Source organism: Alligator sinensis, unplaced genomic scaffold (assembly GCF_000455745.1).
Source record: "Alligator sinensis unplaced genomic scaffold, ASM45574v1 scaffold499_1, whole genome shotgun sequence".
In the NCBI taxonomy this organism is placed as follows: Eukaryota; Metazoa; Chordata; order Crocodylia; family Alligatoridae; genus Alligator; species Alligator sinensis.
In genome coordinates this window covers 1,232,509-1,259,014 of record NW_005841864.1, presented here as the reverse complement: position 1 = coordinate 1,259,014, position 26,506 = coordinate 1,232,509, and the positions used below count along the sequence as shown (strand labels likewise).

General features: G+C 38.6%; 1 protein-coding gene across 1 annotated transcript in view; it reads left to right on the top strand.

Moving 5' to 3' along the window:
• RIMS1 (regulating synaptic membrane exocytosis 1) overlaps positions 1 to 26,506 on the top strand; it is a 368,530-nt gene that overhangs the window by 154,739 nt on the left and 187,285 nt on the right. The window contains exons 13-19 of the mRNA XM_025216953.1: positions 574 to 645; positions 8,025 to 8,181; positions 10,995 to 11,120; positions 18,244 to 18,306; positions 24,906 to 24,983; positions 25,355 to 25,468; positions 25,925 to 26,014. Coding sequence (XP_025072738.1) covers positions 574 to 645; positions 8,025 to 8,181; positions 10,995 to 11,120; positions 18,244 to 18,306; positions 24,906 to 24,983; positions 25,355 to 25,468; positions 25,925 to 26,014 — 700 coding nt within the window. The remainder of the gene's footprint in view (positions 1 to 573; positions 646 to 8,024; positions 8,182 to 10,994; positions 11,121 to 18,243; positions 18,307 to 24,905; positions 24,984 to 25,354; positions 25,469 to 25,924; positions 26,015 to 26,506) is intronic.

The following is a 26,506-nucleotide window of genomic DNA, read 5'->3' as shown; positions in this document are numbered from 1 at the left end:
AAGGTGAAAATCCTATTAAAGGAAAAGTATGCCAAAACTTAATTATTTTCTGAACACCTATAACTTTTGGTGACTTTAAAGATGAAAATAATTATTTTAAAAAGGGGTATTTCTTAGAATCATCATTTCCCAAGGTTTGTGTAATGTGGTTGAAGTGGCTACTGTATAAAAATATCTGTAGGCTGTAACTCATGCTTAAACTGAAAATAAATTTTATTTTGAGAATATGAAAAAAATAGGGAACAAATTGGAAATAAATTTTCCAAGCTGCTTTTTATGATCTTTCACCGGTATGTTGAGATGAGGAAAAGTAATACATTCCAACTAGTGTGTAACTATATAGAGGCACTTTTAGGGAACAGTTACAGGAGCTGTATACTATAGTAATTGATGCATTAGATCAAACTATGCCCTCATTCTAAGTCACAGAAGTTTGATTCTCACCTCATAGTATTTAAATTTAAACTAATCTTTTGACACTTAGCAGTAAGTGAATTTTTTATTTAAATATATTTTTACATTTTACAATACATCTAGATATACAGGATATTTATTTGCCTTACTGTTGTGCAGGATCTCAGCGAATCAGTGATAGTGACATCTCAGATTATGATGTTGATGATGGTATTGGAGTTGTTCCTCCAGGTGCGTGCGTGAAGAGCATGGTCCTGCTTTTATTTTTGCTTTTGCTTTTAATTATTTGTATGTTTGGGTTTTTTTTACTCTATCCCAGGCTATAGCAGGTTGCTGGTTTTAGAGACTGAATTGTGGAGAAACCAGTATGATTGATTATTCCATGGTGTTGTAATCTTAAATTCATTTTAAATTACAGTGAGTTAAAAATATTCCTGTATTTATACATCAATATCTCTGTGTACATGTGACTAGGGATATTATCTTGGATGGTTCAAAGTTACTACCCAATGGTCTGAGCATAAGTGAAATTACAAATTTAATTCCAATAAATCCATAAGAAATACTAATTAGTATTTCAATTTCCATTGCATTTTTTTATTTTGCTTCTTGCTTAAAACACAGATCTTATGCAATCCTCCATGGAATATTTTGAAACTGCATGACTATAGATTAAAATGCATGTTGCATGGCTCTGTCTTTTATTCGTTTCATAAACCGTCATGAATTATATTCCTAAATGTGCATAAATGTATTAAGTATAGGGAGAGAACATTTTGATTTATACATTAGGGCAGCACCCTTTGTGAATTCAACATTATAAACCATTTTGAAGAATATTTTGGATACCATACTTTTTTGTATTTCATGTTACTGTTGCCACATATCATGAGAGTGAATTTCTTGTTCACAAAAAAATTAGTAAAGAGTAGCTCTTCATCTGCCTTATCAAATTAGGGTTTTATAGAACTTTGTCTTGAAAGTTACTAAACAGATTAAATAGGCTAGTATTTGAAAAGCTCTATACCTTACTACTTGATTATTAACATAATTCACATGCATTAATTATTCATCTGCAATATTACTGAAATTGGATCAATCTTTCCTCTCAGTTTTATATGAGTGGAATCTCAGTTGTTTTCATAAGGCTATTTGTGAATATGTGAGAGGAGAATTTCTTGCAAAATACATAGCAGTGGCATTATGTTTATTGGAGTGATTAATTTTCATATTTTTATTAATTGAAATGCATATATTTTATACAAATTAATAATATTAGTTCCAACAGTTTCTTTCTGCTTTTTTCTCATTTATTTTGTGGCTGGGGCTATAGATACTTATCTCTAAGGCAACCTAATGCCATCTTAATAATATAGGGCTTTTTACTCACCAGTTTCTCCTGGGCAATCATCCTTTATCTGCAGTGGTCCATTTACAGTCCTATAAAGCAGCTGCTCCAATGTTATACAACCATTTTCACTTGGATATATAGCACTTAGTTATCTTAGTTTACTAATAAAAGTCATTAGGACTTAGGTACTGCTATATATTCCTTAGTATCTTGAAAAATATATGTGCTATGTATAGCATGGGCCTCAAATACCTTCTTTCTGCTGTTAAGGCTTCTGCCATGGAAGCTGAGTTTATACTTGAACTAACTCTTTCTAGACTGGCATGCAGGAAGGGTATGGTCAGAAGAAATGTGATTTTAAACTTTCTCTATAAGCTCAAGACACCAGTGGAAGAAGTGAATATGTGTGTTCCCATGATCTGAACTCTTATAAAAGGGAATATTTTAGAAATATAAAAGGAGGGGGGAGGAAGAGAGGTGGGGAAAAAATGTTAAAAGTTGCATGCTGGATCTATATCGAGGTGAGGTTAAACCATGCTGCTGAAACTAGAAAATGTTGTCATTGACTCGACTGACCAAAAAGCTAAACCCCAGATCCATAAAGGTATTTTAATGATTGATTTTGACTCGCTGATTTCAGATGCAGGCTCTGGTCCCTGCTGCCAATTCTGTTTACAAATTTCATCCAGTGACTCTTCAATGGAAATATGTGTACTATACTTATTGAATGACAGTCTGAAACCCATCTCCCTATTCCCAAGGCAATGCCCTCATTATTGGGCTAGGCTGCCTCTAATGCTCCCTGTTCCTAGCTTCATTAATCTTGCATTTATGGCTGTACACTTGCCCAGCTTCAGCCTCTCTCCAACCTGGTTGTGAGAGAGATGAGTTTGAACCAACTCAGGCTGAGGAGGGCGTAGAACTGAGATCTTCCATTTCCTGGAAGAAATGGTCTAGCTAGCAGCTGACAGAGAGAAAGGTAGGTAGTATTCCTTTCCTGTTTTTGAATGAAATTGGCCATAGCTGTTGGCCTTTGTTAGAGTTTATTAATCATGTTTTGCGCATGCTTACTGAATTGGGCCCTGAGAGCAAAAGGGTACCTATTTAATAAATCCCAAATATGTTTAGATATGAGATAAATGCAAAATGTTCCATTAACCTAGGATAGTGATACCTTGAGGCATGCACAAGAGCAATTTAGGTTTCTGAGGAAGCTTACTCGTGAAAATTTAGGTTCCTAATTATTCTCTTCCTGTCTCTTCAATCTTGTAATTCTGTTTGTTGGAAATGCCTCCTTTCTTTGTCCAGTCCCTGAACTATTCACTTACTATGCTCTTTCACTGGACCTTGTCATCTAGTCACACAGGCTACATTTATGTGAATGACTTGCACATCTATCTGTAAATTTCTGTCACCATTGACTTGAATGGTGTTTACATTAGTGTCAGTAAAGCCAGGATTTTACCGTTCTTCTAAAGCTTGGCTTAATTCATTCAGACTTGCATCTCTAATTGCTAGCCTGGTATCTTTTCTTAATTATGTCAAATCTGAGACCAGACAATGCCCCATCTACTCATAATTTGTGTAGTACCCTGTTTTTCTAGTGTTACCATTGACTTCAACAGGACTTTTTGGTGGTTAAGATACTCTTCACCATGAACAAGGGTGGTGAAATCTAGTTTGTAATATCTATACAAATGAATTTATTTTTCCTTCCATACTTTCTCTTCTCCCTTCCCTTGCTATCTCTTGTGGTTAAATTACCAACGAAGCCATTGATATAGTCATTAAGAAACTCTATCTATACCTATTAGAATAGGCATTCTAACTTTGCTAATTGTTTCTTAGTAAAGTAACAATTACAGGATTCTATGGACTTGAGAAAAGGATTGTTTTAAGGGTATTGTTGCTTTTGTACATGTTAAAAATGTGTTTGGGTTATTCAGCTTCTCAACAGTGTGATTTTTATGAAGAGAGTTGTTCATTTCTTTTTAAAAGGTTGATAACAATTTGGAATGTGCTTATAAATGAACTACAAGAATGAATACATATCTGGACACCCTCCTTTGCCATGAGACTTACCAAGTTCAGTCTATTAAACTTATCCAAAAGAAAGTGAAGGAGATGACTTAATCATGGTTTGTAACTACCTGACTGGTATAAAGTTTCTGGAAGTAGTTGGCTCTTTAATTTAGCACATTTAACTAGGCATACAGCCTCATCGCCTGTTGCCTGTCAGTGAGCCTATCTCCTTCAGTAAAAGGCTTCTTTGGGGTGGGGAAAATAAAAGCACAAAGTGCTTTTGTGGCAACTGTGCCATGCTCCAGCCATGGGTCTGTGCATGTGTGGCCATACATGTTGCACTTCGTTCTTGTAGCACAACAAAATTCCACAGTACCCCTAGTGTGCCAAAAATAATGTCTGTCTAAGCCCTAAGTATATAATACAGGCATGTAGGAACAAAACAGGAAGACAAAAGTACAATTTAAGATACAGATTGCAAGGGCAGCAAACAAAGCATTCTATAAATAGGTTTATAGAAAGGAGAAAATAAAGGAGAGTGTCAGTCCCTTACTGAATACGGAGAATGATGGATAAAGAAAGCCAACCATTTAATCGTTTTTTTTTTAAATGCAGCCTTCAGAAAAACGTTAAATATCAAATGGCAGGCAGAGTTTAGCAGCAAGCTTAGAATAGTGAAAGAACCAGTTAGTAATTGCCTAGGCCAGGGATGACCAAACTGTAGCATGGGTGCCACTGGTGGCAGGGACAGCCTCTGTTTGTGGCACGTGGCAGATTGGCAAGGGGACAGGCAGTACAGTGTCAGATAGGGCAAAACAGGATAAGAAGGTTGACCAGCAGATCAGGGGGCTCAGCGGGGTGGGGGAGTACAAGGTAGGAACCAGAAAGCAGAACCACATATCAGGCAGTAGAAAGTGATTAGCACTAAGGGTGAGGGTTGGGTTAGTCTGCGGCATGCCATCCAAAAATTTGGCTCCCACTGGCCTAGGCAACCGGTACATTGTCAAAAAATGTGGTTGAATGATAATCATCTGAGAACACATAAGGAATTAGATAAAATAATTACAGAACCATTGTCTGTTATCTGTTTGAATTTGTGTAAGTTTGTAAGATCCCAGATGACTGGAAAAAGACAAGGAGGACATAGAGAATTAGAGATAAGCCAATCTAACTTGAATCATACCGGAGCATATAATTAAGAATCTTCTATGTAAGTAGAAAATAAGAAGGTAATAAAGAACAGTCCTCACAGATGTGTCAAGGGCAAGGCATGCCTAACCCACCTGATTTATTTCTGTGATGGCAAGGTAGAGTTTATGGGAGAGGGAAAAGCAGTAGATATGAAGTACTTCAACTTTAGTAATACTTTTAACGCTGTCTCCTGTGAAATTGTCATATGTAAACTAAGCAAATATGGTCTAGATGGGTGTATTTACAGATAGGTAGTCATTGGTGGCTCAATGTCTTAACTGGGAAGAGGTATCAAGGGAAGTTCCCCAGGTGTCTGTCCCAGGTCCTGAACTGTTTAATATCTTCCTAAATGATTTTGCATGATGAATTGAGTGTTTGCATATTAGATTTGCATAGGAGAATGCCTAGCTGAATGGAGTAGCACACATTTTGGATGACAGCATTAGAGTTTAAAATAACCTTGATAAATTAGAGAAATGTTCTGAAATAAGATGAAATGTAATAAAGACAGGTGCTTAGGAGGGCACAATAAAATGCACTGATACATAATGAGGAACAACTGGTAGGCTGCAATACTGCAGAAAAGGATTCAGGGGATTAGTGGACCACAGGTTGAATGAGTCAACAATGTAACTGCTGCAAAACAAGCTAAGAGCAGTTTTGTACACCACTGATCACAGGAAGTGATTCTCCTACATTATTCAGTGCCCATGAGGCCTCAGTATTGGAATACTGTTCCCAGTTTTGGTCATCATACTTCAAAAAAACATGGAATACTTGAAGAGTCGAAAGGAAACCAACACAAATTATTAAAGCTCCAGAAAATGTGACCTGTGAAGAAAAATTGAAGAACTAGAATTATTTAGTCTAGAGAACAGAAGACTAAGAAGGGATTTAATGATGGTTTTTAAATTCAAAAAGAGGTTGTTATAATGTGGATGGTGATCAAGTGTTCTGTGTGTCCATAAGGGACAGGAGAAGAATTAATAGGCTTAAATTGCAACAAGGACGATTTAGGTTAGATACTCCAAAGAATGTTCCAGCTGTCAGAGTGGCTAATTGCTGGAACAAATTACCTAAAGAGACGGTGGAATCTCCACCACTGGACATTTTTAAGGGCAGGGTTAGATGTACATTCTTCTGGGATGGTTTAGACAGAAATGTTCCTATTATGATCAGGTGTTAGACTAAATAAGTCCTTTCTAGCCCCTTTTTATGACCCTCTAATTTGGTTTTAAATCAAAATCTAGATGTTTTGCCAAAAGATATACTATCGCTAAATCAGAGTGTATGAGCTTGATCCAAGAATTATTGTGTGAAACTCGGTGACCTGATGTATAACCTCAAGTTATGCCAGATGATCTATGGTCCATCTTGAATTTTAAATCAATGAATCTATGAAGCAATTAAATGGGTAGTCTTCGATTTTGCGCTTAAATATTCCAGCATAGTATCAAAGGTTGATGGAAGGAATATCCTAGGCCAAAAGATAAAATCAAAAAGGTCAGGAGACACGGGGAAGGCAGGGTACTTGGCATTTCATTGTATTTGGAGTATAGCTGCCTAGCAATGTTAAATATATGGAATGAAAAGTGTTATGTAAAGTTCTGGTGAGATTTACATTTCTCATGCTGCTTGTTGTGATAGAAAAAGTGTCCCAAAAATAGAGAAAAAAATAATAAGAATAATGTATAAAAATTCGTTATAAAATGTCAACTTACTTTTCAAGAATTTTGAAAATCAATAAATGTGAACCTAAAAATATTTTAGTATATTAACAAGCTGATGCCATATCCTTAACAGAATCCTGTACTTGTGATGAGTTTTAAAATGACAAATAACACTTTAAGATAAGAGTTAAAAACCAACTCTTTCTACTGTTTAGCTAAAGTGGAAATTTAGATGTTTCCTTGTGTTAGGTAACTATTTTCCAATGATCTTAAACTGCACCTGGAATTCCTCAAGGTGGCTGCCATATCTTTAGTTGTCACATGAGACTCCAGCCTATTTGGGCTGAGACTCTTATGCTCTTTTGCTTTTTATATTGCATAGCACAGCATGTCCTCGGTCCTGTGTTGGGGGCATAGTGATACTGCCATGATATAAATAGTGAGGAAGAATTAAAAAAATATATACTGAACCTGTCTTGGAACAGACAATTCTGGACACACAAGAAACTGTTACTTAAAGATTTTATTTATAAATGTAAGAAAAGTATATAAGTGGACAAATGCTCTGCTGATCATTTTGAATCCTAAATAATTTTAAAATTTCCTTGTCAAAATACTTGTTCCCTCATAATATTGAAAGGAAAATTATTATACTCTATACACCGTGAAGCTACTCTGCATATTGTTGTCAAATCTTCTGTGATCTTTGCATGAAGGCAGCTCTGGCTAAGTTCATTAAGAGCACATCTTTGTACTCAGCTGAAGACGGCTTGGGAAGGCAGCTTTCTAACTGAGGGGTGCTGGTTCAGGTCTTTTTTGGTAGGCACCTTCTTCCACTCATGGTAGGCAGGTAGCTTAGAAGAAATTGAACCTAAGTGGCTTAAACTCAATAGTTTAACTAGGAGTGGGCAAGTGGGGCACTAACCCAATGAACAGGTAGAAGAATGATGTCTGCTGCCCAGGGCACAGAAATTGCTTGTGCCTCTCTGCCTAGGCTTCATAGAACTATCACCAAGTAGAGGTGAGATTTAGAGTGTAAAAAACTGAATTGGAATGACTTATGAAATGTGTTAGATTTCTGAAACTATTCTCTGTGCCAAGTGACTTATTCAACCTTATTTTCCCCAGGCAACTCCCAGCATGTCCCCAAACTCCTTTCAATTTATTTGCCTCTGTGCATATGTACACATTACATTTAAAGGTAATGCTTTTAATTAATCCTGGCTGCATGACATATCAGGATTGATAGTACCTAAATAATTAGCTTGACTTAAATCTTGGAATCCCTTAGAAGTGCTTTCCTTGAAAAGACTATCTCAGTTGTTTGCAGATATGGAATCATGCCCTCTAACTTCTTCTTGTTGCACTTTTACCAGTAGGTTATAGGTCTAGTACTAGAGAAAGTAAATCAACAACACTAACTGTGCCAGAACAGCAAAGGACAACACATCATCGTTCACGATCTGTATCTCCTCACCGTGGCGACGATCAGGGCAGGACCCGTTCACGTTTACCAAATGTGCCATTACAGAGGTAGGCTTCACAGCTGAGCAACATTAGTTATTGAAAAGTTTTATGGGATGAAGTTTGTGTAACCAGTCCCTGGCACTTTAATTTTGATGAGCATTTTTTTTTCATTTTTACAGTAAATTATTTAAAATATATGTACCAAATTGCAGAGTGTAAGCACTTTGAAGCCTCAACCTTGTCCTCATTCCTCTCTGAAAAGCTGTATTCTTCTTTTTTTCTTTACCTGATATTTTCCTGCTGTTTGTCAATTTATTCACTGTATTGTTTATATCATTTAGAATGGAAGCTCTTCCAGGCAATAAATATATTTTCTGAACATACTTTGAGGTGCTGTCAAATAATAATAAGCAATGTTATATGCTAGTAGAGGTCTTGGCAGGCATTCCACAAATTAGTCCCACACCCTCCCTGAATGGCACTCCAGTGTCTGTACCCTGCCTGATCTGTTGTTCTGCTTTCTGCCTTATGCTTCCTATCAAATCTGCTGCTCTGCTTTGCTTCCTTGCCTGTACTCTCTGCCCCATCTTCTGGCTATCATACACTGTCATACATCGACAGGCTCCCAGTCACTGGGGATTGTAGCTTCCATTTTCTTCAAGGCACAGGGGTGAATGAAACAGGGCTTTTGGTCCTGGCTCCCCCTCATGTGCAAACTGGACCCGGAGCCTTGTCAGGTGCGGGGACTCTCAGTCCAGGCTGCATGTGACCCTTGTGGCTGGGAGCCCTCTCAGCAAAGGGATCTCCCATCTGTGAGAGCCTGCTTCTTGCCCATGCTGGGGGAGCCCAGGATTAGGCTCCTTCCACACCAGCAAAAAGGCGCTATTGGATCTAATTCACAATATCACAATTGCACCTCCTGCCATGCACATGTGGCCTGGCAGAAGGTGTGATTGTGTGGATCATACATTTGATCCAATTTCTCCTTTACCTGCAGAGGTGGCCTGTTAATGAACTGATTCTGCAAATAAAAAGTAATGTGAAGTTGCCAATTTCTAAAAATTATATTCTAAAAAAGACACCTTTTAATATGATATGTTTTACTGTTTTATCTAAAAATATTCTATCAAAGGCTATTCCATAAAAATGTATTTCAGAGAACGGTGATAGCATATAGACGTTTAGAAAGCCAAGTATGATGTTTTCTAGCAGAAGAACACATAAAGAATAGGAGGATCTTATTTCACCTTTTCCTTCCTGGTATTCAGATTTTTATATCTTCAGATATGATATGAACATTGGTAGAACTTTACCCACTTAGTTTGTTCCTTTGTATAAGGGAAGTACAGGGGCCCTCTGAACTTATTTTGAAATGGAGCCATGACAAACCCATAACAGATTACAATTCTTTATCCTCTGCATGTGGTAATACTAGAATCTTAAAGCCTGCATTACAACTTTACAGCAACAGCTAGTAACACTACACATGCATTTGGGTATTACTAGTATGAACAGAGCTCATGCATTTTCATATGGTGTGAAAGAATCCCTAAACCCTATTTGATATATATACAAAGATAAATACTGATACTGGCAATCTCTGTAACACAGGTTCTGTTTTCTAGTGTAGACAAGTTGTGTATTGCAGAAACCATATCTGAGACCATAGATGGGTAAAAGTGAGTTATCTCAGAACTGTTCCCAGGATGATTTCCTTGGGAATGGCAGCAGATTCTCCAGCCAACCCAAATGACCTAATGGCAGAGTAACCTGCTTTTACTGGCTTGGCCAGGCTTATGCCACATTTTTAAAATAGCCAAACATTGGGAAATTCTTAAGTACCTTTTTAAAACAAATATGTGCTGTGGGAAAAAGAGCAATATCTGTCAGTGCAGCACACAAAAAACACAATCACTAAGAATCAGTGAATGATTCACCCCAATGGCACAGACAGTTGTAGCTTTAAACTTCCTTTGCCGTTGGCAGTTCTTGCATCAAAGGTGGATGATCCACTCAAATAATCAGTGCTGTTTTCTCTGATGCACTCTAGTGGGAGTGTCATAATAGGAAGGGAACTTGTACATGGCAGACTACAAAGACACTGCTTGAGATACCCCTTCCATTGAAGTGCCACATCCTTTGGGGAGAATACTTAGTATCTGCACATTTCTACATCTCAACCCAGTCCTTGCCACAGGCTGGTTATAGGCTGCTTATAGACGTGCATGTTCACGTTCTAATTAGAATGCTCCAGTGTTGCCCCACTGCCAAGTGTATTAAGCCACTGCTCATTTGAAACTGGCCGCAGGGGTGCTTTATCTAAATCTCATTGAATGAGCTTTAGATAAAGCATCCTATGGCCATTTTGAAATGCTCCGGGGCTGAAGACACAAGATGGAGTGTCATTTTAATTAGAGTGGCTGTCTGGGACCCGCTATAATTAAGATGCCCCTTCCCACTCCCCTAGCACATGGATAGGCAGCCATAAATACCTTCTCCTGGTGTAAGGAATTTCTTCCTCATGTACACAGCCTAAGATTTTGACTTAGAAAACCCAGATATAAATCTGTAAATCCATATACAGAACCATAATCTTAAAAAATATTTTCTTTTATTCTTTCAAACTAGTCTCTAAATATAGGAGCATAATATCTATTATCAGTGTGTGCACAACAAAAGAAAAATAGAATAGAATTCTAAAATGGGCAAAAAATAACTACCATCCATGCTAAGTGAAGGAAATGTATCTAGTTTTAGCATTTTAACAGTTTACTGATATGACATTTTCCTTTCATAAACTTGTACTGTATTGTACTATAACCTGCTAAGTAAGGGAGAAGAAAATTATCATATTCATACAACTTTGTAAATATTTTTAGGAGTTTAGATGAAATTCATCAAATGAGAAGATCACGTTCTCCAACTAGACACCATGATGCCTCCCGAAGTCCAGTTGATCGCAGGTCCAGAGACATGGATAGTCAGTATTTGTCGGATCAAGAAAGGTACAGTTTTCAACTTAAACTTATGAGCAAATTTAGAAGTGCCTTTGTATTTTTGGATAGTGTTTGAATAAAGTGTAGATTTGTGTTAAAAGAGAAAAGCAAAGTAACAATCACCATGGTGAAGAACAATCATGATTTTGTGACTATATTAAACCAAGATGCACATTAAGAGAGAAGATGCTTATATCAGTATTGATTATTGGCTTAAAGAATGGTTCTTTTTTCAGGTACCTGCCCCTGTGTATATTCTGTTGTTGGTGTGCATGCACTGTATGTACCCAAAACTGGAGGTTTTTTGCTAACAGTGCCAGTCTGATCTGTGCAAGTACTTACAGTGTCCTTTTTTACCATTCTATGGGCATAAGAGGTGGGGCAGGACCTGGTCCTTTCTGGCACTTTTGTCAGACAGGAAAGACAGTGCACCCTTGTACTGCACTGGGCTAAGCAGCACTGCACTGAAAGCAATAACCCACCTACTTTTTTCCATGTTGCATGTACCACATGAAAAAATATTGTGTGGAGGCTTTTCGGTGTGCAGCTTTTGCCATTCTCAGATTCCCACACACATGCAGTGATTTTAAGAACCACTATGAAAGTGCCACTATGTTCAAAGGAGAAGATTTATTGTTCCTTTGTACTCTGTCACATGCTAAACTTTTCTGTGCCATTACCTGCTACACTTATATTTTGATAAGACCCTGAAGAGCTGTGTACCCATGGTCTTTTAATTAGCTGCCCTTTCTCATTCTTCCACTTATATGGAGGGTGCTTCTCTCCGTTTTGAAGAACCTGAAAGATAACAACTCTGAAAATATGGGTTCTGGAAACTACCAGATACTCAATCCAGCTCCAAACATTACTTGTTTTCAAGGCTCCTGTTTCAGGCACCTTTGCTATGAAACGTTACTCATATCAAAGTAGGAGTGGCCTCTCATCTCCATCTTGATGTCAGAGAATCCTTATGTTGTAATTTGTAGGGGAAGGTTTTTACTCCAAGAAAGTCCTGGTCTCAAAGAAAAAAAAACAAATGACAGGTTCATGCTGGATCTCAGGAATTTAAACATTAGCCACCTGAGATTTACAATGGTCACTTTACAGGCCCTTCAGTATATCAGGGAAATTAGTTTCCAGCTCTCAATATGAAAATAACATTTTTCACATAGATATTCATGCAGCAAACAATTTTTTTCAAATTTGTTTACCACAACTGGTACCAACAAAGAATGCCAGCCAGCCAGACTTTCAGTAGTACCAAAAATATTTTCAAAGCACTTGACAGTCATGGCTGACACTTTTATATCATCAAGGCAAGGTAATGTTCCCCTACATATTAGAAAGTTGTCAGCCTTTTATTTTCATAGAACTGAAATGCTCAGATGGTTTCTTTTGCTAATATACTGAGAGCTGATGCAGTTCAGTCAAGCACACTTAAGGTAGATATGTGGCTGTGCTCTATTTTATGACCTCACTAAAACATTAACACATGAAAATATTCTAGCATGGTCAACTAGAGCAGGGGTTACCAACCCCTGGGCTGCGGCTCAGTGCCGGGCCACAGGAGGGCTGGCTGCTGGACCAGAAGTGACTGGATCGGCAAACTACTGACCGGTAAACTGCAGATTGGAAGTGACCGGCATACTGTGGGCCGGCAGCCAACCCTTTTTTATATTAAGTATAAAAAAGGGTTGGCTACCTGCCCGCAGCATGGTCACTGCTGGTTTGCAGTTTGCTGGTCTGCAGTCACTTCCGGTCCACGGTTTCCTGGTCTACAACATAAAAAGGTTGAGAACCCCTGAATTAGAGTCCATAAAAGTTTCCATGGCCTCCTTTAAAAACATTTCTGTCACTGAGATTCAGGGCAGCACAATGGGGATGATTCCAATGCTGTACCATTAGTGCAGGTAACTGCTTTGAAGATGTGAAAAGATAGTACTGCAATGAGTTATGCAATATGGCAACCACCTCTCATGAGTCATACACAGTGTAATACACCTAGGGACAGGCACTCAAAGAAGGAAAAAGAATTACAGACAACACAAATGGAGTTCTTTGAGATATGTTACCCATGTGCACATTCCATTACTGGCTTTTCTCCATCTGCTTTAGATTCCTGCATGAAAATACTTGGGCTTAGTCCTCCCTTACCACTTACACACTTTAGAAAGTGCACAAGAATAAATACAGTGAATAGACAATGGTAATAAAAAGATCTCATCTGAGGTACACTGGGCATGCATACGTTTAATGGGGTACACATAGAGTCAGCGCATTTCAAAGAACTCCAATTGTGCATTGGTAGATACCTTTTCTATTCTGTATGGATAATGAAAACAATTTTTATAGGGTAGAATAAGAGAAAAGGAGGAAAGCATAAATCATGGAGGAAAAGAGAATAAGAGAAAAGGAGGAAAGCATAAATCATCACTTTTGTTCATTACTGGATTCCAGTATGGACTGTCCATATTTGAGAGCAACTCATTGCTTGCTTGGAAAACATCATAATCAGAGCTTCTACAGTCTTGCAGTTGCTCCTAGTAAATTCAGGACAATTTAGTCTGAAGGCATGTGTGACAGGAATAAAACAAAAAAAATTCTGGAACATATTGTCCAGTTTTGAAGCAACATGGTAAGTTAATAACAAATGGCTTTTGCAGCTCTTCAAATTCAGTTTTGTATATGATCTTGCCTTTTTTGTTTTTGAATGAAAGAGCTTTCATGTAGAGCTTAACAAGTTACAGTCAATGGTTTTAAATTCCCAAGTTGTTTTCCAACTGCAAAATTCATATAGGCAAGAAATATATACAGAATTGTATGAGTTGGATTATACCATTCATTTTGTTTCTTAGAGGTGAATTGAAATGCTTTTAAAATATAATAAAATGAGACTTACAGTTAAGAATTACAGTATTTTCTACTGTGTGCCTATAATTCAATTTATTCTTTATTGTCTGGTTGTCATCAAAAAGAATTCAAAATATTTTTAGTGAACATTTTCCTTAGAAAGTATGGTGGAAAAGAATGGACTTTAAAAGTGTTTCTTTTCACTAGATACTAATTTAGACAATTAACCATAAATAAAATTATCCCATGATCCAAACCAAAAATAATTTATGTAAACGTTCACTATAATTTTTAATTATACTTGTATTTTCTGTCTTTCTGTTTGCATGGAAGGGCTTGGTGTGGGGGCCAGTAGCACTTTAATTTTTCTGGAGTGAAAATAACTAGAGTAGAGCTCAGACTACAGATCTATGCTAGGACTGAAATAATCAAAAGTTTTCAGTTTTCTGCCTTCTGCTTTTAGAAGGTGGCTTTTGTGCAGGATAAATGTAACATCTGGTAGGTATAAGTTTCTTATCCTGAATGGTTCCTGTGCTGCTGCTAGGAGCATCTTCTTCAGAGTTGCAGGTGCAAACATCTAATTTCTCCTCAGAACTATAAACACCTTTAGGTCAGGAAGCACAATACAGCACCCACTGGCTCCTTTTGTGCAGGGGTATCTAGTATAAAATCCTGCATACTTATTAGTGAATAATAGGAGTGTCTCTGGCTTGAGCCTTTTGTACTTGCTGCCAAAGATTAAGGCTTTTGACATTAGCCTTTACTTGATGTCATCTTCAGATATGTTGTCATGAATCCCTTGTGTAAATCATATACCTGCTAGTATCAGTCTATATAACTCCTCGAGAAGGGTATGGATGTTCCATTTGAATTTTCCACTATCCCTATGCAATAAATTCTAGTTATTGGTTGTATCTGATTGTTTGGTTACAAGTTCACTAGTCCAGCTAAATAAATATTAAACATGCCTTCTGAATAACACCCTTTATCTTTATTTAACAATCTTGGATATTGCTTTTAAAGTGTTATGAAGGAGACAACTGCAGACAATCCTTTGCAGTTTTAGAAAGCTACATACCCTGGCCTTATAGTGACATGCCTACTGAAAGATTCATCTGAAAGATATTGTGACAGGTTTCCCAATGACCTAATTTTTCTGTTCTTTTTCATGTAAAAATATGGAAGAAATTAGAGTTTGGGAATCATCATCTTATTTTAATTGAGATATTTTATTCAACGGATTTGTTTCTAAATAAAATGTGGTTGTATCAGGATTTAATTGTTATCTTCTGTCTCCTTCAAAAATGTTTTTTTAGAGACAGCCTTTTCTGTAAATGTTTCAAAATTTATGTACTATCAGTACTCTAAAAGGATATCAGCAGTCTACCTTTAGCTGCTTTTAAATTTGAGAAAACATAATTTTATTTCCTATTTATATTTTTATTTTATTTCACTATATGAAATGGCCATCTCCTGTAAATATTAACCAAGGATCTTATGAGTGTGGTTCTTATGGTTCTAGTCCTTCTGGTGTAACTGCTTGTTTCCAATAACTAAGCAGTAGATGGAACTGTTTGTTTATTGCACTTTGGTGACTGGTAATGAGTTCAACTCCTGCAAAAGAAGTGCAAGCTGTGATGCTTATGGGAGAAAGAAGAAAGTATTTTGTATTTATTGACAGTTTGGAAATCTGCACCAAAATACAAAATTGTTTTAATCTGAAATAATAAATAATTCTATTATTTCCCTATTTTAATAAAAACAGTTCAGTTCACCTTTAAAATATTTTGTTGCATCAAAATCAGGCCTGAAGTTCCAAACACAAAAATTAATCTTGCATGTGGATTACACGAAGAGTTTGAATTTCCCCAGTTTATAATATTACATAAATATTATTGTTGATAGTCATTCCCAAGATTTTTGAACCAATCTACCACTGTTAACATTCAGAATTTCTCATGAGGCACATTTCTTATCCAATGTAAAATTGGGGGCGGGAAGGGGTGCATTCTGCAGACCAGATATGTACACTGTTCATAGTTTGTGAAGCACAGTTTGGGAATTACTGACATGTCAGTTTCTATAGTGAAATTTGTCATTTCATGATGGTATGAAGCATGAAAAAAATAGAACATTTTACCACTTTGCGTAATTTTAAAATCTTTTTTCTCTCTGTTACATGGTACTTCATATGATTTGTTGATTCTTTTTAAATGCCACATCTTCATGAAATTTAGCCTTACTTTGGATCTGTAATAGTAAGGGACTTTTTGGGATCTGTCTTTGTGACTTGTGTTGTAGTGTATACACTATCAAGAATAAGCTAGCTGACATGCTTTTATCACAGGTATGTTTGCCAGAAACAGAAATGTGTAACAATTTACGGTGGCTATTTTGTTAGCTGTTACACATGGCTTTTGTAACATATAATTGTTTGCAATAACGGAATAGATGTCTGGACTATAAGACAGAAATGGTTAGAAAGGAAGGTATTTTTTTCAAGTAGCGAAAATGTATTTTAGAGGTGCACCGATAAAGATTTTCTTGACTGATATTGATTGCCGATTATTAACCAGTCATATTGGTCGATACTGATCCAATAACCGATTTACAGGAATGCAGCTGGGCAGTGTGGAGAGCAGCTCCCTACAGGTAAGTCTGTGGAGGGGAAGGGGCATGAGGGAGGGAAGGGGTGTGGGGGTGACAGATTGAGGCCTCCATAGTGAGGGAGGGAGTGTTGCAGGGTCAGGGACTGGGGCTGGGGGCGCTGACCAGCCAGGGTGCTGAATGGGACCTGGGGCTGAGGCAGGGAGTGGGATGGAGCTGTGGGCAGTTCGTCCAGGAGATCGGTGTCCCAGCACTTAAAAATGACAGCAGAGGTACTTGAACTAAAGCTCAATGAGCTTTTAAGTTCAAGTGCTGCCGCCACCATTTTTAAGGATGAGGATGCTTTTAACTGGAGCAGAGCTGAGCAAGGCAAGGCCAGATGTGGGCTGCTTGCTGCAGGCTTGGGGCTCTCTGCTGTGCTGCCTTTGCCCCAGAAGCCCTGCACTGGCTGTGCACACATTGCCTTTCCAGCAGTCAGGGGCACAACTCACCACCCCCAATACTGCTTGGTTGTTAAGGAGTGAGTGACCAGTACAGGGCTCATGGGGCAAAGGCAGCAGGGTAGAGAGCCCTGAGCCCACAGCGAGCAGCCCACATCTGCCCCATGCACAAATCGGGGGGGGGGGGGCTCATGCCCCACCATGCCTCCCCTAGAGGGTGCACGCAGTGGTGGGGAGCCACCCCCCGACCCCATACTACCTGGATGAGTCTTCTACAGCTCCGTCCCACTCTATGCCCTGGCTCTGGGTCCCATTCACTGCCCTGGATGGGTAGCACCCCCTACCTATGCCCCTGGCCCACTCCATCCCTCATTGTGGGGGCCTCAATCTGCCCCCCATGCCCCTTCCCTCCCCCACACCTCTTCCCCTCCACAGACTTACGTGCAGGGAACTGCTCTCCATGCTGCCCAGCTGTATTCCTAGCAACATGCATGCATGTGGCCACACACATGCACGTGGCATCCGGGGGCCCCAGTGCCATAATTAATTATATTTATCTCTGAACATTATTGGCTACACCAACCAAAAAAAGCTGATGGCTGATAATGTAAGTTTCCCTTTTATCAGTGCCAATCTGACATGCAACTGATATATTGGTGCACCTCTAATGCATTTCTTTGGAGGACATATTATGAACAAGCTTTGATCAAAACCAGCATGAGAACAAATGTCAAAGTGAACAGGTTTCTTTTTCCCCAAAAGAATGAGGAGCTCCTTATTTCACTGGATATAGCAAAGCATGAAAATAAATCAGTTTTCCCTCTTTTCCCTCTACATACACTTTACTGTGTTCAAAAAATGGGTGTTGTGTCATTCCCTTTTCATGAATATATTTTAGTGTTTTAATAAATATCAGCTAGAAGAAACAGTAAATTGCTATTACAATACAATGTCAGATGATAAAGGATCCTGGCAATCTTTTACCATTGAAAGCCCTTAAGTAACTCGCATTTTTTTTTCTTTTAAAAAGAATTAGCTTTCATAGATACTCTCTTGCTCACATTTTTGAGAAATTCTGTAATTTGCCTTGGTTTGAACACTATTGAGCTAACAATCTCAGTGCCAGTTTCTAGTTTCCTTTTTATGTTTTCATTTGCATATCATCGGCATAACTCATATCATCTAATGCTTCATTTATATATCTGTTTCACTCACCATCCATCCTGTCTGTGCAGTGAGCTTCTTATGCTGCCCAGAGCAAAACGAGGAAGAAGTGCAGAGTGCCTACATACCACCAGGTAAATGGGAATTTGATAATGAGCACATATGGTCAATATCTATGTACTTTAAAGCCCATTTGTTTCCTTCAGTTGTATTCATGTTCAAGTAGGTAAAAGATAATATTTCCAGACATGTTAATCTGTTGATCATATATTCACTTTTTAAAACCTGACCAAGATTTGGACACATTAAATTTGGTCACTAGAATCAAAGCAGATGAAAGTATTGAAGTGTCTACAGTTACATCTGTATTTAAATAATCCAAACAATTTAGCAGCATATAGTTATGTGCTGGATTACCTGTCTAGTCATAAAAGACCTGATCTTCCAATGCATGGCAGACTTATTGTAGTATTATATTTTTTTTTTTTTGTTGTTTTTAATTTTTTTCTTGTTATTATTACGTATATAATATTAACATTAGTTTGGGTGTTTTTCAACAAACTTGATTATAATTTTTCAGAGCATATGACTAAATGAATGAGGATGACACATTATTACTTCACTTGGCAAGTCTAACAACTGCTCACCTTAAGGTTTGAATGTTGATTTGGAATCTGAGCATTCTGGGCCTTGCCACAACTATTCCCAAACCCAGAGACTTCAATATAGAGATTTGAAACATATCAAATTTTATTTGTGCTGAAGTACCCATTTTTCAAAAAGAAGGGACATAAGAACAGGTGCACCTGGACCCCATATTAAATCTGTTTGAAAGGAGGAGGTGAAAACAGAATTTGGACCAACCCTCCAGGCAGTGAAACTCCCTGGTCTTAAAGTCCAGTGTATAAGTACAGGATCAATGCCTAAAATATATAATTAATTTGTAATGCTTAATGAACCATTTTTTTCTCCCTTCAGGAAGTGAAATCTTTAGTTTTTGTATCTTCTTGAATTCCCATTTGGAGATGAAAAAAACCTGTAATCAGAAAATATAGTCCTGTTAAGCCACACTAAAGTGATCAGAGTACACGGACAAATTATACAAAATACACAAGTTAGAAATTCCTGAAATTTCTCTTCACATTTTCCATTGGAATATTGAGTTTATTCTGAAGAAGACTAATAAAGAATGACTTGCTGCCATTTAGCAGACGATCCATTTTACTCTCTAATCATATAAGTCCTAACCTAAGAAGGTTAAAATTAGGGCTGTGTGAAGCTTTGGTAGGCGATTCGATTCGGAGGAGATTTGGCCTGATTTGGGGACTTAATTTCTGACTCTGAATTGAATCAGGAGACCAAGTAAAAGCTTTGAGTCAATTCGAAGCATCCAGATTGATTCAGAAAAGCTTCGGAAAAAGATTTGGCTGATTCAGAGTTTCGGCCATAGACTAAACAGGCAGCTGCCAGCTGTCTCCAGCTGGTAAGGTTTTTGGGGTTGGGGGAGGGAGGAAGGGAAGGGGCATGGAGGAGGGAGGGATTGGGGCTAGGGCTGGAGCTGGGACAAGCTGCCCAGCTGGGGCGGGTGGGGCACATTACTCGAGGAGGAGGATGTGGGGCACAGGATGCAGGCACGGCAGCGCTGGGAGTGGGGGCTCTGCCTTACTGCCCCTTGCCCAGCTGGGGTGGGAGGGGTGGGATGCGCGTGCGGCTCACCCAAGCCGGAAGGGGGCAAGTGGCAGCAGGGCATAGCCCCTGCTTTCAGCACTGCTGTGTCTGCATCCCACACCCCCCGCGCCAGCTGGCAAGTGGCAGCAGGGTAGAGCCCCCATTCCCAGTGCTAATGCAGGCACAGCAGTTCTGGGAGTGGGGGCTATGCCCTGCTGCCACCCAGAGCAAGCCAAGCCTGCATCATCCCCCCCGCACCAGCTGGGGAAGCCCGCAGTAGGGCACAGCCCCTGTGGCTCCCCCCACCAGGACACTGGCCGGTACAGCCAGAGGAGCTGCAGGACAAGCCCCTGTGGCTGCACTTCCCAGCCCCATTCCCTTCCTGCCCAGCCTCCCAGCACTTAAAAAAAAAGCCCTGCACTCACTGGCTGCAGAGTGGCGATTGGGGCCTCTGGGCGCTTGTGACAGAGCCCCCATGCAGCAGCTGCCCCATAGCGTGGGTGCAGCACAGCTCAGCGGGGCGCTGCATACTGCCCCAGAGGTGGGGCGGCCCCATCTGTCAGCCGGAGCTCCTGATTAGATTCCCCAGCTCTCTGGTTATTCCCTCAGCTCTTCCCGGGAGCATAGCCCTCAGATCTGTGCACTAGGTTTCAATAGGCTGCTGCTGCCAGCTGGGGAAATAGCCCAGAGCCACCACCATCACCAGCTAGCAGCAGCAGCCTGCTGTCATCCCACATCACCTGGGGGCCCACACTCCTCGGGAAGAGCTGGGGGAAAGATCGGGGAGCTGGGGAATCGAACTGGGAACTGGGGGAATGTTCAGAGACCTGAGCATTCCCCCAGCTCGATTCCTCAGCCCCCAGTTTTATTCCCCAGCCCCTGGTTTGATTTGCCTGGGAGCTGGGGCAGCTCCACGTGTCAGCCAGAGACCAGCAGCACTCAGTCCCAGTGGCCCCAGCTCCAAGGCAGTGCATAGCGCCCTGCTGAGCTGCGCTGCACCCATGCTGTGAGACAGATGCCGCATGGGTGCCAGGCTGGGGTTGGGGAGCAATCCCTGCTGCCCCACACTGCCCCATGCTGCATGGGGGGGGCTGTGCCATGAGTGCCCAGAGGCCCAAATTGCTGCTGCTGCAGCCAGTGAGTGCGTGGCTATTATTTTTATTTAGGTTTTTTTTTTTTTTTTTAAGTGCTGGGACTAGGCTGGGGCCAGGCAGGGTAGCCATGGGGGCTTCTTTCTCCCACAGCTTCCCCTGCCCAGGGAGAGGCAGGCACAAGTAGAGGAACCACAGGAGAACCTGCAGCTGCTTGGCTGTGCCTGCCTCTTTCCAGCTGATACGAATCTCTCTGAATCAGTGCCAAATCTTCTGAAGCTGATTCAGCTGAATCAATTCAGGACAGTGATCCAAATCTCTGAATCAAATCACTGTCCTCTGAATCAGCCAAATCCAAATCGAATACTTCCCTATTTGCACAGGCCTAGTTAAAATATTTTGATAGTCTGTTTTACTTGCTTTCTACTGTCCCTGGGATAAGAAATATTTGTGGCCACAGTGACCAACTGGGTCAGAAAAATATTTAAGTTAAATCACAAAACTCATTGTACATCTTACACATGCACGCATGCACGCACGCACGCACAAGCAGCAAAGGACCACTTTCAGAAGACCTTCACTGGCTTCACACAAATAAGTAACAGTGGGCACATCTACACGAGATGCTACAGCGCAGTGGCGACGCTCGTTGCTATGGCACCATAGCATCACCAGGCATGAATTGTGACTGCTACGTTACTGCTCAGTAGCGTCTAAAAATAAGCGTGTGGTGATGGGACTGCACAGTAACACTGGTTACTGCGTAGTCATTTAGTACTTGGTTAAGTATTTGTGTCAACGCGGCAAGTGTAAACTAAAAGTTGGCAACATTTTTTTCATTTTTCCCCTAGTGTGGGTAGAAGTTGGATTCAGATATAAGCTCTGCAGTTTGGGCCCAACTTTAACAACACCCCCAAATAAAGAGCTTCATATAACGTAGATTTCAGATCTGAACCATCCCTAGATTGGCAAGAGTGAAAATTTGGCAAAGTGTTGTAAAAGAAAGGTAGCCCAGCCTCCTAGACTAATCTCAGATTGTATTCCACATGCATATAAGAATCTGCAAAGCATTGAATTAGATAAATGTATAGCAGGAAAGGTCTAATGGTGCTTTATTTCTGTATTTCCGTCTCAAAATAAATTGGCTAATTCAGATCTATAATCCATGTCAAAATAAATTAGTTTTTGGGTCATCAAAGAAAAATCTCTTGCAAATCTCCCTTGTGATTTTGGGAGCTGTGAGACCTTTTCAGTTTGTGTTTTATTTTTATAAGAAATTCCAGCCAATTAAGCATGACAACTTTTACACCTCTTTCTATGGGGACTTTAATAAGAGTTATAATTATTTTATATAAGCGGCTTTTTCAGTTAAAAACAAACAAACAATCTTTTCCAGTTAGTACAGGTAAAAGAATTAAAGACAAATTCTGTGAACTTTTCTATCAAAAATAAGTCATTATTAAGAATTGTTGTCAGCATTCTATTTAGATTTATCTTGGAAATTAATTTTGGGGGAAAAATAATCCTAAACATGACCTAGTCCAATGCAACTCTTCTGATCCCTTTCTTTCCCCTTTATACTTTTCTGCCCAGGAGGAACTACTGTGTTTCATTTTGCTCTTAACTAATTTGTCAGCAGGAGTTTTAAAAAGAGGGTCTAATAATAGAGAATTGAAGGGGGAAAATTAAGTCATGTTACACAGCATAAAACTTAGTAAGTGTTAATTAATTAATACTTAATAACGGCCTTAGCATCAATGCAGCTATTTAATTAAAATCCATTGAGTGTAAACTATTAGGCCTCTGGCAGACTTTGCATGCAAGGCATAATTAACCAGTTAATTACATCTTAAGTAGTATCTGGCTACATGTTCAAGCAATTAATGGTGTGCTAAAACGGGGAATAACCTACAAAATTTTTACACAAGATATGCACATGTGTGTGGCAAAGCAGAAGGCGCAGTTGTTGGGATCAGGGATCTAGTCCTGTGACTAAAGAAATTGTTGTTCTTAGCCCCCTTTCCTGACACGTAAATTTCTTCTGAACTGGCCCAGTGGTTTCATTTCCTTCTTCTAACCTGTCTTCTTTGAGCTCCCTCTTCTGCAGCTCCATCTTCCTTTCTGATTCTATCCTTATTGCTTTCCCTTCACAAGGTATCATGGTCTGTAAAAATGGCTGAGTTACAGATTTTAAAATTCTTCATTCAAAAATCTAACATAATTTGATGGATTTTGTCTGACCCCTTGTGTCAGTCTAACAACATTACCACATGCTTTCGCAGGTCCATAGTCTGCTGAAAAAATTGCAATTCAAAAAAATTGAGAGAGCTATTATGTCAGAAAGGGAATGCACTGAATTAGGATCTTACTTCACTTGCCTTCATTATGTCTTGGTCTAGTTTTTGTTATTAATTCCTCACTGTCTTATTTGAGTACATTACACAGTCATTTAAAATGATGCTACTGTAAAAACAGAATGGGGCTTTAAAAGTGTATTTGATCTGTATGTTCATTTAAGAGCTCCATGCTATGCAGTAATATAATGGAGTTCTTTGGAAGTGTTACAACAGATATCCATTTAACTACTTTTTGTTTGCTGATAAATATATTTGGTTGAGAGTCCACCTGAGTCCAAACAGCTATTGGACTGGCATGGATAAGGCATGCCAGTGGCAAACTAGGGAGTGATAGGCTAGCACATCCCCAGCCTGGATGACTGATTAGGTACTTATTTAGAGCTAGATCAACTGAAGTGTAACTTCTGACACAAGTTCAGACTGGGGCTGAAAGTCATTCTTCTTGAACCATATCAAGATGCCTTAATTTCCCTGACAGAAAACCTCAAAATCTACTTGTAAAATACAGTTAAAGTGCTACCAATGTGCCCCAATGTCACTTCAAAGTAAAATGGTCCAAGCTGCAGAATCCAGATCCAGAATTGGAAACCCACAAAATATGAAGTGTTCAAGTCCAAAGATATGATTCACCTTAACATAATTACAAGGTACAGCCTTATAATGTGTATCCGACTGTAAATCTCAGTTGGAGTCAAGAGATGCTTAGGAAGGACTGTATCTGCAGCTCGGAAGGGCTGCAAGGATGTCTGTTCCCCTTTCAACTTTGTCAAAGTCCTGCTTCTGTGAATTGTATAGACGTTAATCAGGATTTGGGTGTTAATCCAAGTTAGCTACACTTATGTGGGCCATATTGTAAGTTAAGTAGTCATTCTCTGTCTATACATTTTCCCTGTAACTTCATTTGGCTAGGGTGCTCTACTCTCCAAGTTCTAGTTGAGATTATAATACAAAGAGCTGTCACGTAGCACCCAAAAATTCTCTATTATGCTGATTAATAAAGGTGTTATTATACTTTTAAATTAAACTAACTCACCATTATTGATATTGTTTCAATTAACAAGTGTCCCTGAATCTAGTATGAAACCTCTAAGGGACTTTAATAAGTTGGAGTTTTTAATACTAATACAACTCAAATTGAGTTGTGATACTCTGTGCAGAAGTTTTTTTAGTAAGTTTTTTATTCATTGTATATTTAAGTAGTAGAGATAATTACACTATAAAATGTAAATTAAAGTAAAGCAGGTTCTCACAGGAAAATAAACAATAAGTTAAATACAAACTAAACACTTTACAACATTTTTGAGAAGTTATCATAAAAGCTGTAAAGTATTTTAATTTGGGGAGAATTTCTGACTTATTATGATTCTGTAAGTTAACTAAATTGGGATGAATAAAAGTAGAATCCTGAAATTACATGTATTGATTACTAAAATTTAACTTGGGAGGGCAGGCAGGGAAGAAGGGGAGATACCTTGGGAAACCTGTGCTTCATAGGTATTCAATCTTGCTATAATATTATGCATTATACTTAATTTAAATTCTAGTCAACATTATTTTATCTTCCCTTTATTTTTGTTTCTGGCATGTTCTCCCTGCCCCTATTCTCCCACATTCAAGAAATTCTGTTAGGCACTATAAAACACTACCACCCAGGATGCCTTTACTAGAGAATGGTACTCATTGGAATATTTACAGGTAAGAAGTATTTTAGAGTCCTCTTTAAGTAGTCACTCAAATTATTAAAAAAGAAAAGAATTTTTAAAATGAATTAGTGATACTGTCCATATAACTTAAGTAATTGAACTAAAACATATACTCTTAAAATAATGTTGATAGTTATCTAAATTAACCTGTACATAAGTAATGTATAGCCCTTGTGTTGGTGAAGTCCTTCTATCCTGAAACTCTACTTAAAAGATCAGTTTTGGGGTTGTGTAGGATTACAGTTTTGTTCTCTTATACCCTCATTTCTGGTTTTGTGGTTGTGTGTGATTCTGATTATGTGTGAACTTTCTTTTTATTTTATTTTATTTATATTTCATTTTAAATAATTTTAATTTATAAAGCTCAACTCTGCCTGCATATGCTAAGACCAAATCGGTGATTAGACAGGATATTTCTCTCCTTCGTGATTGCCTTAACTCACGAATACCGAAATTTACAGATGACTCATTGATTAGGTAAGAAACTGAGTAGAAATGCCCCTTCCTGTTAAGTATGTAATGTGGCTTTCCAGGTTGATGTCATTATAAATTGCTTTCACCTAAAATGTGCTGTATCCCATCCTTTTGTGTTGGTGTAGATTTATTCCTAGTAATAAAAGCTGGATGTATTATTTTAGTACTTCCTGTTCCACTTTCTCATAAGTAGGTATTGTTTAGTCTCATTTTATGGTCTTAACTACTTCAGATTCTTATGCAGATAATTTCAAGCATAATCTTTTGTTTCTTTTATTTTAACAAATCTTCACACTGTCATCCAGTTGGCTCTCTTACATCTTTATTAATTAAATCATTGTGATTCTACATTTTGTGTAAAAATAACATTATTTTATGATTTAATATCTAACATTGTATTCCTTTCTTTGTTTTCTTTTTCTTTCTCTTCTACCATTGGATGCAATGCACTGGCACTAGTGAACTACAGCCCTCCCTTGACAGGGCTAGGAGTGCTAGTACCAACTGCTTGAGACCAGACACTAGTTTGCATTCACCAGAACGAGAAAGGTATAAAATAAAGACTTATGAATTTCTTATCATCTGTGCTGGTGATCTTTATCCATTTTATTTTCCTCCATATGAACCTTCTACATGTTTGTACAATCATGTCTGCTTTGGTATTTGAAGACATTTTTGACCCTGTACTCATAGATGTCATGCAAATTTTGTGATGTGGTTTATAACCGCTTCTGGTTTCTTTTCCCTTTTTTAGTTCAAGTTGATGTCATTGTTTTAAAAAGTCCTCAGTATGCTGATAATAGCATTGCAGTGTTATGTGAAGTACTTTGGACAAGCACCACAATATTGTTAATTCCCATTATCATCTGCTAAAATTTATTACATTTATTTCTTACCCACTCTGCAGACTGCAAATGAGATGGTGACATATTTTGCAAATTATATGAATTAAGAGACAAATCCTGACACTAAACTCTCATTTTTCAAATCTGAATTTTAATTTATTTAACAATATAAACATATATATATTAATTTTCACAA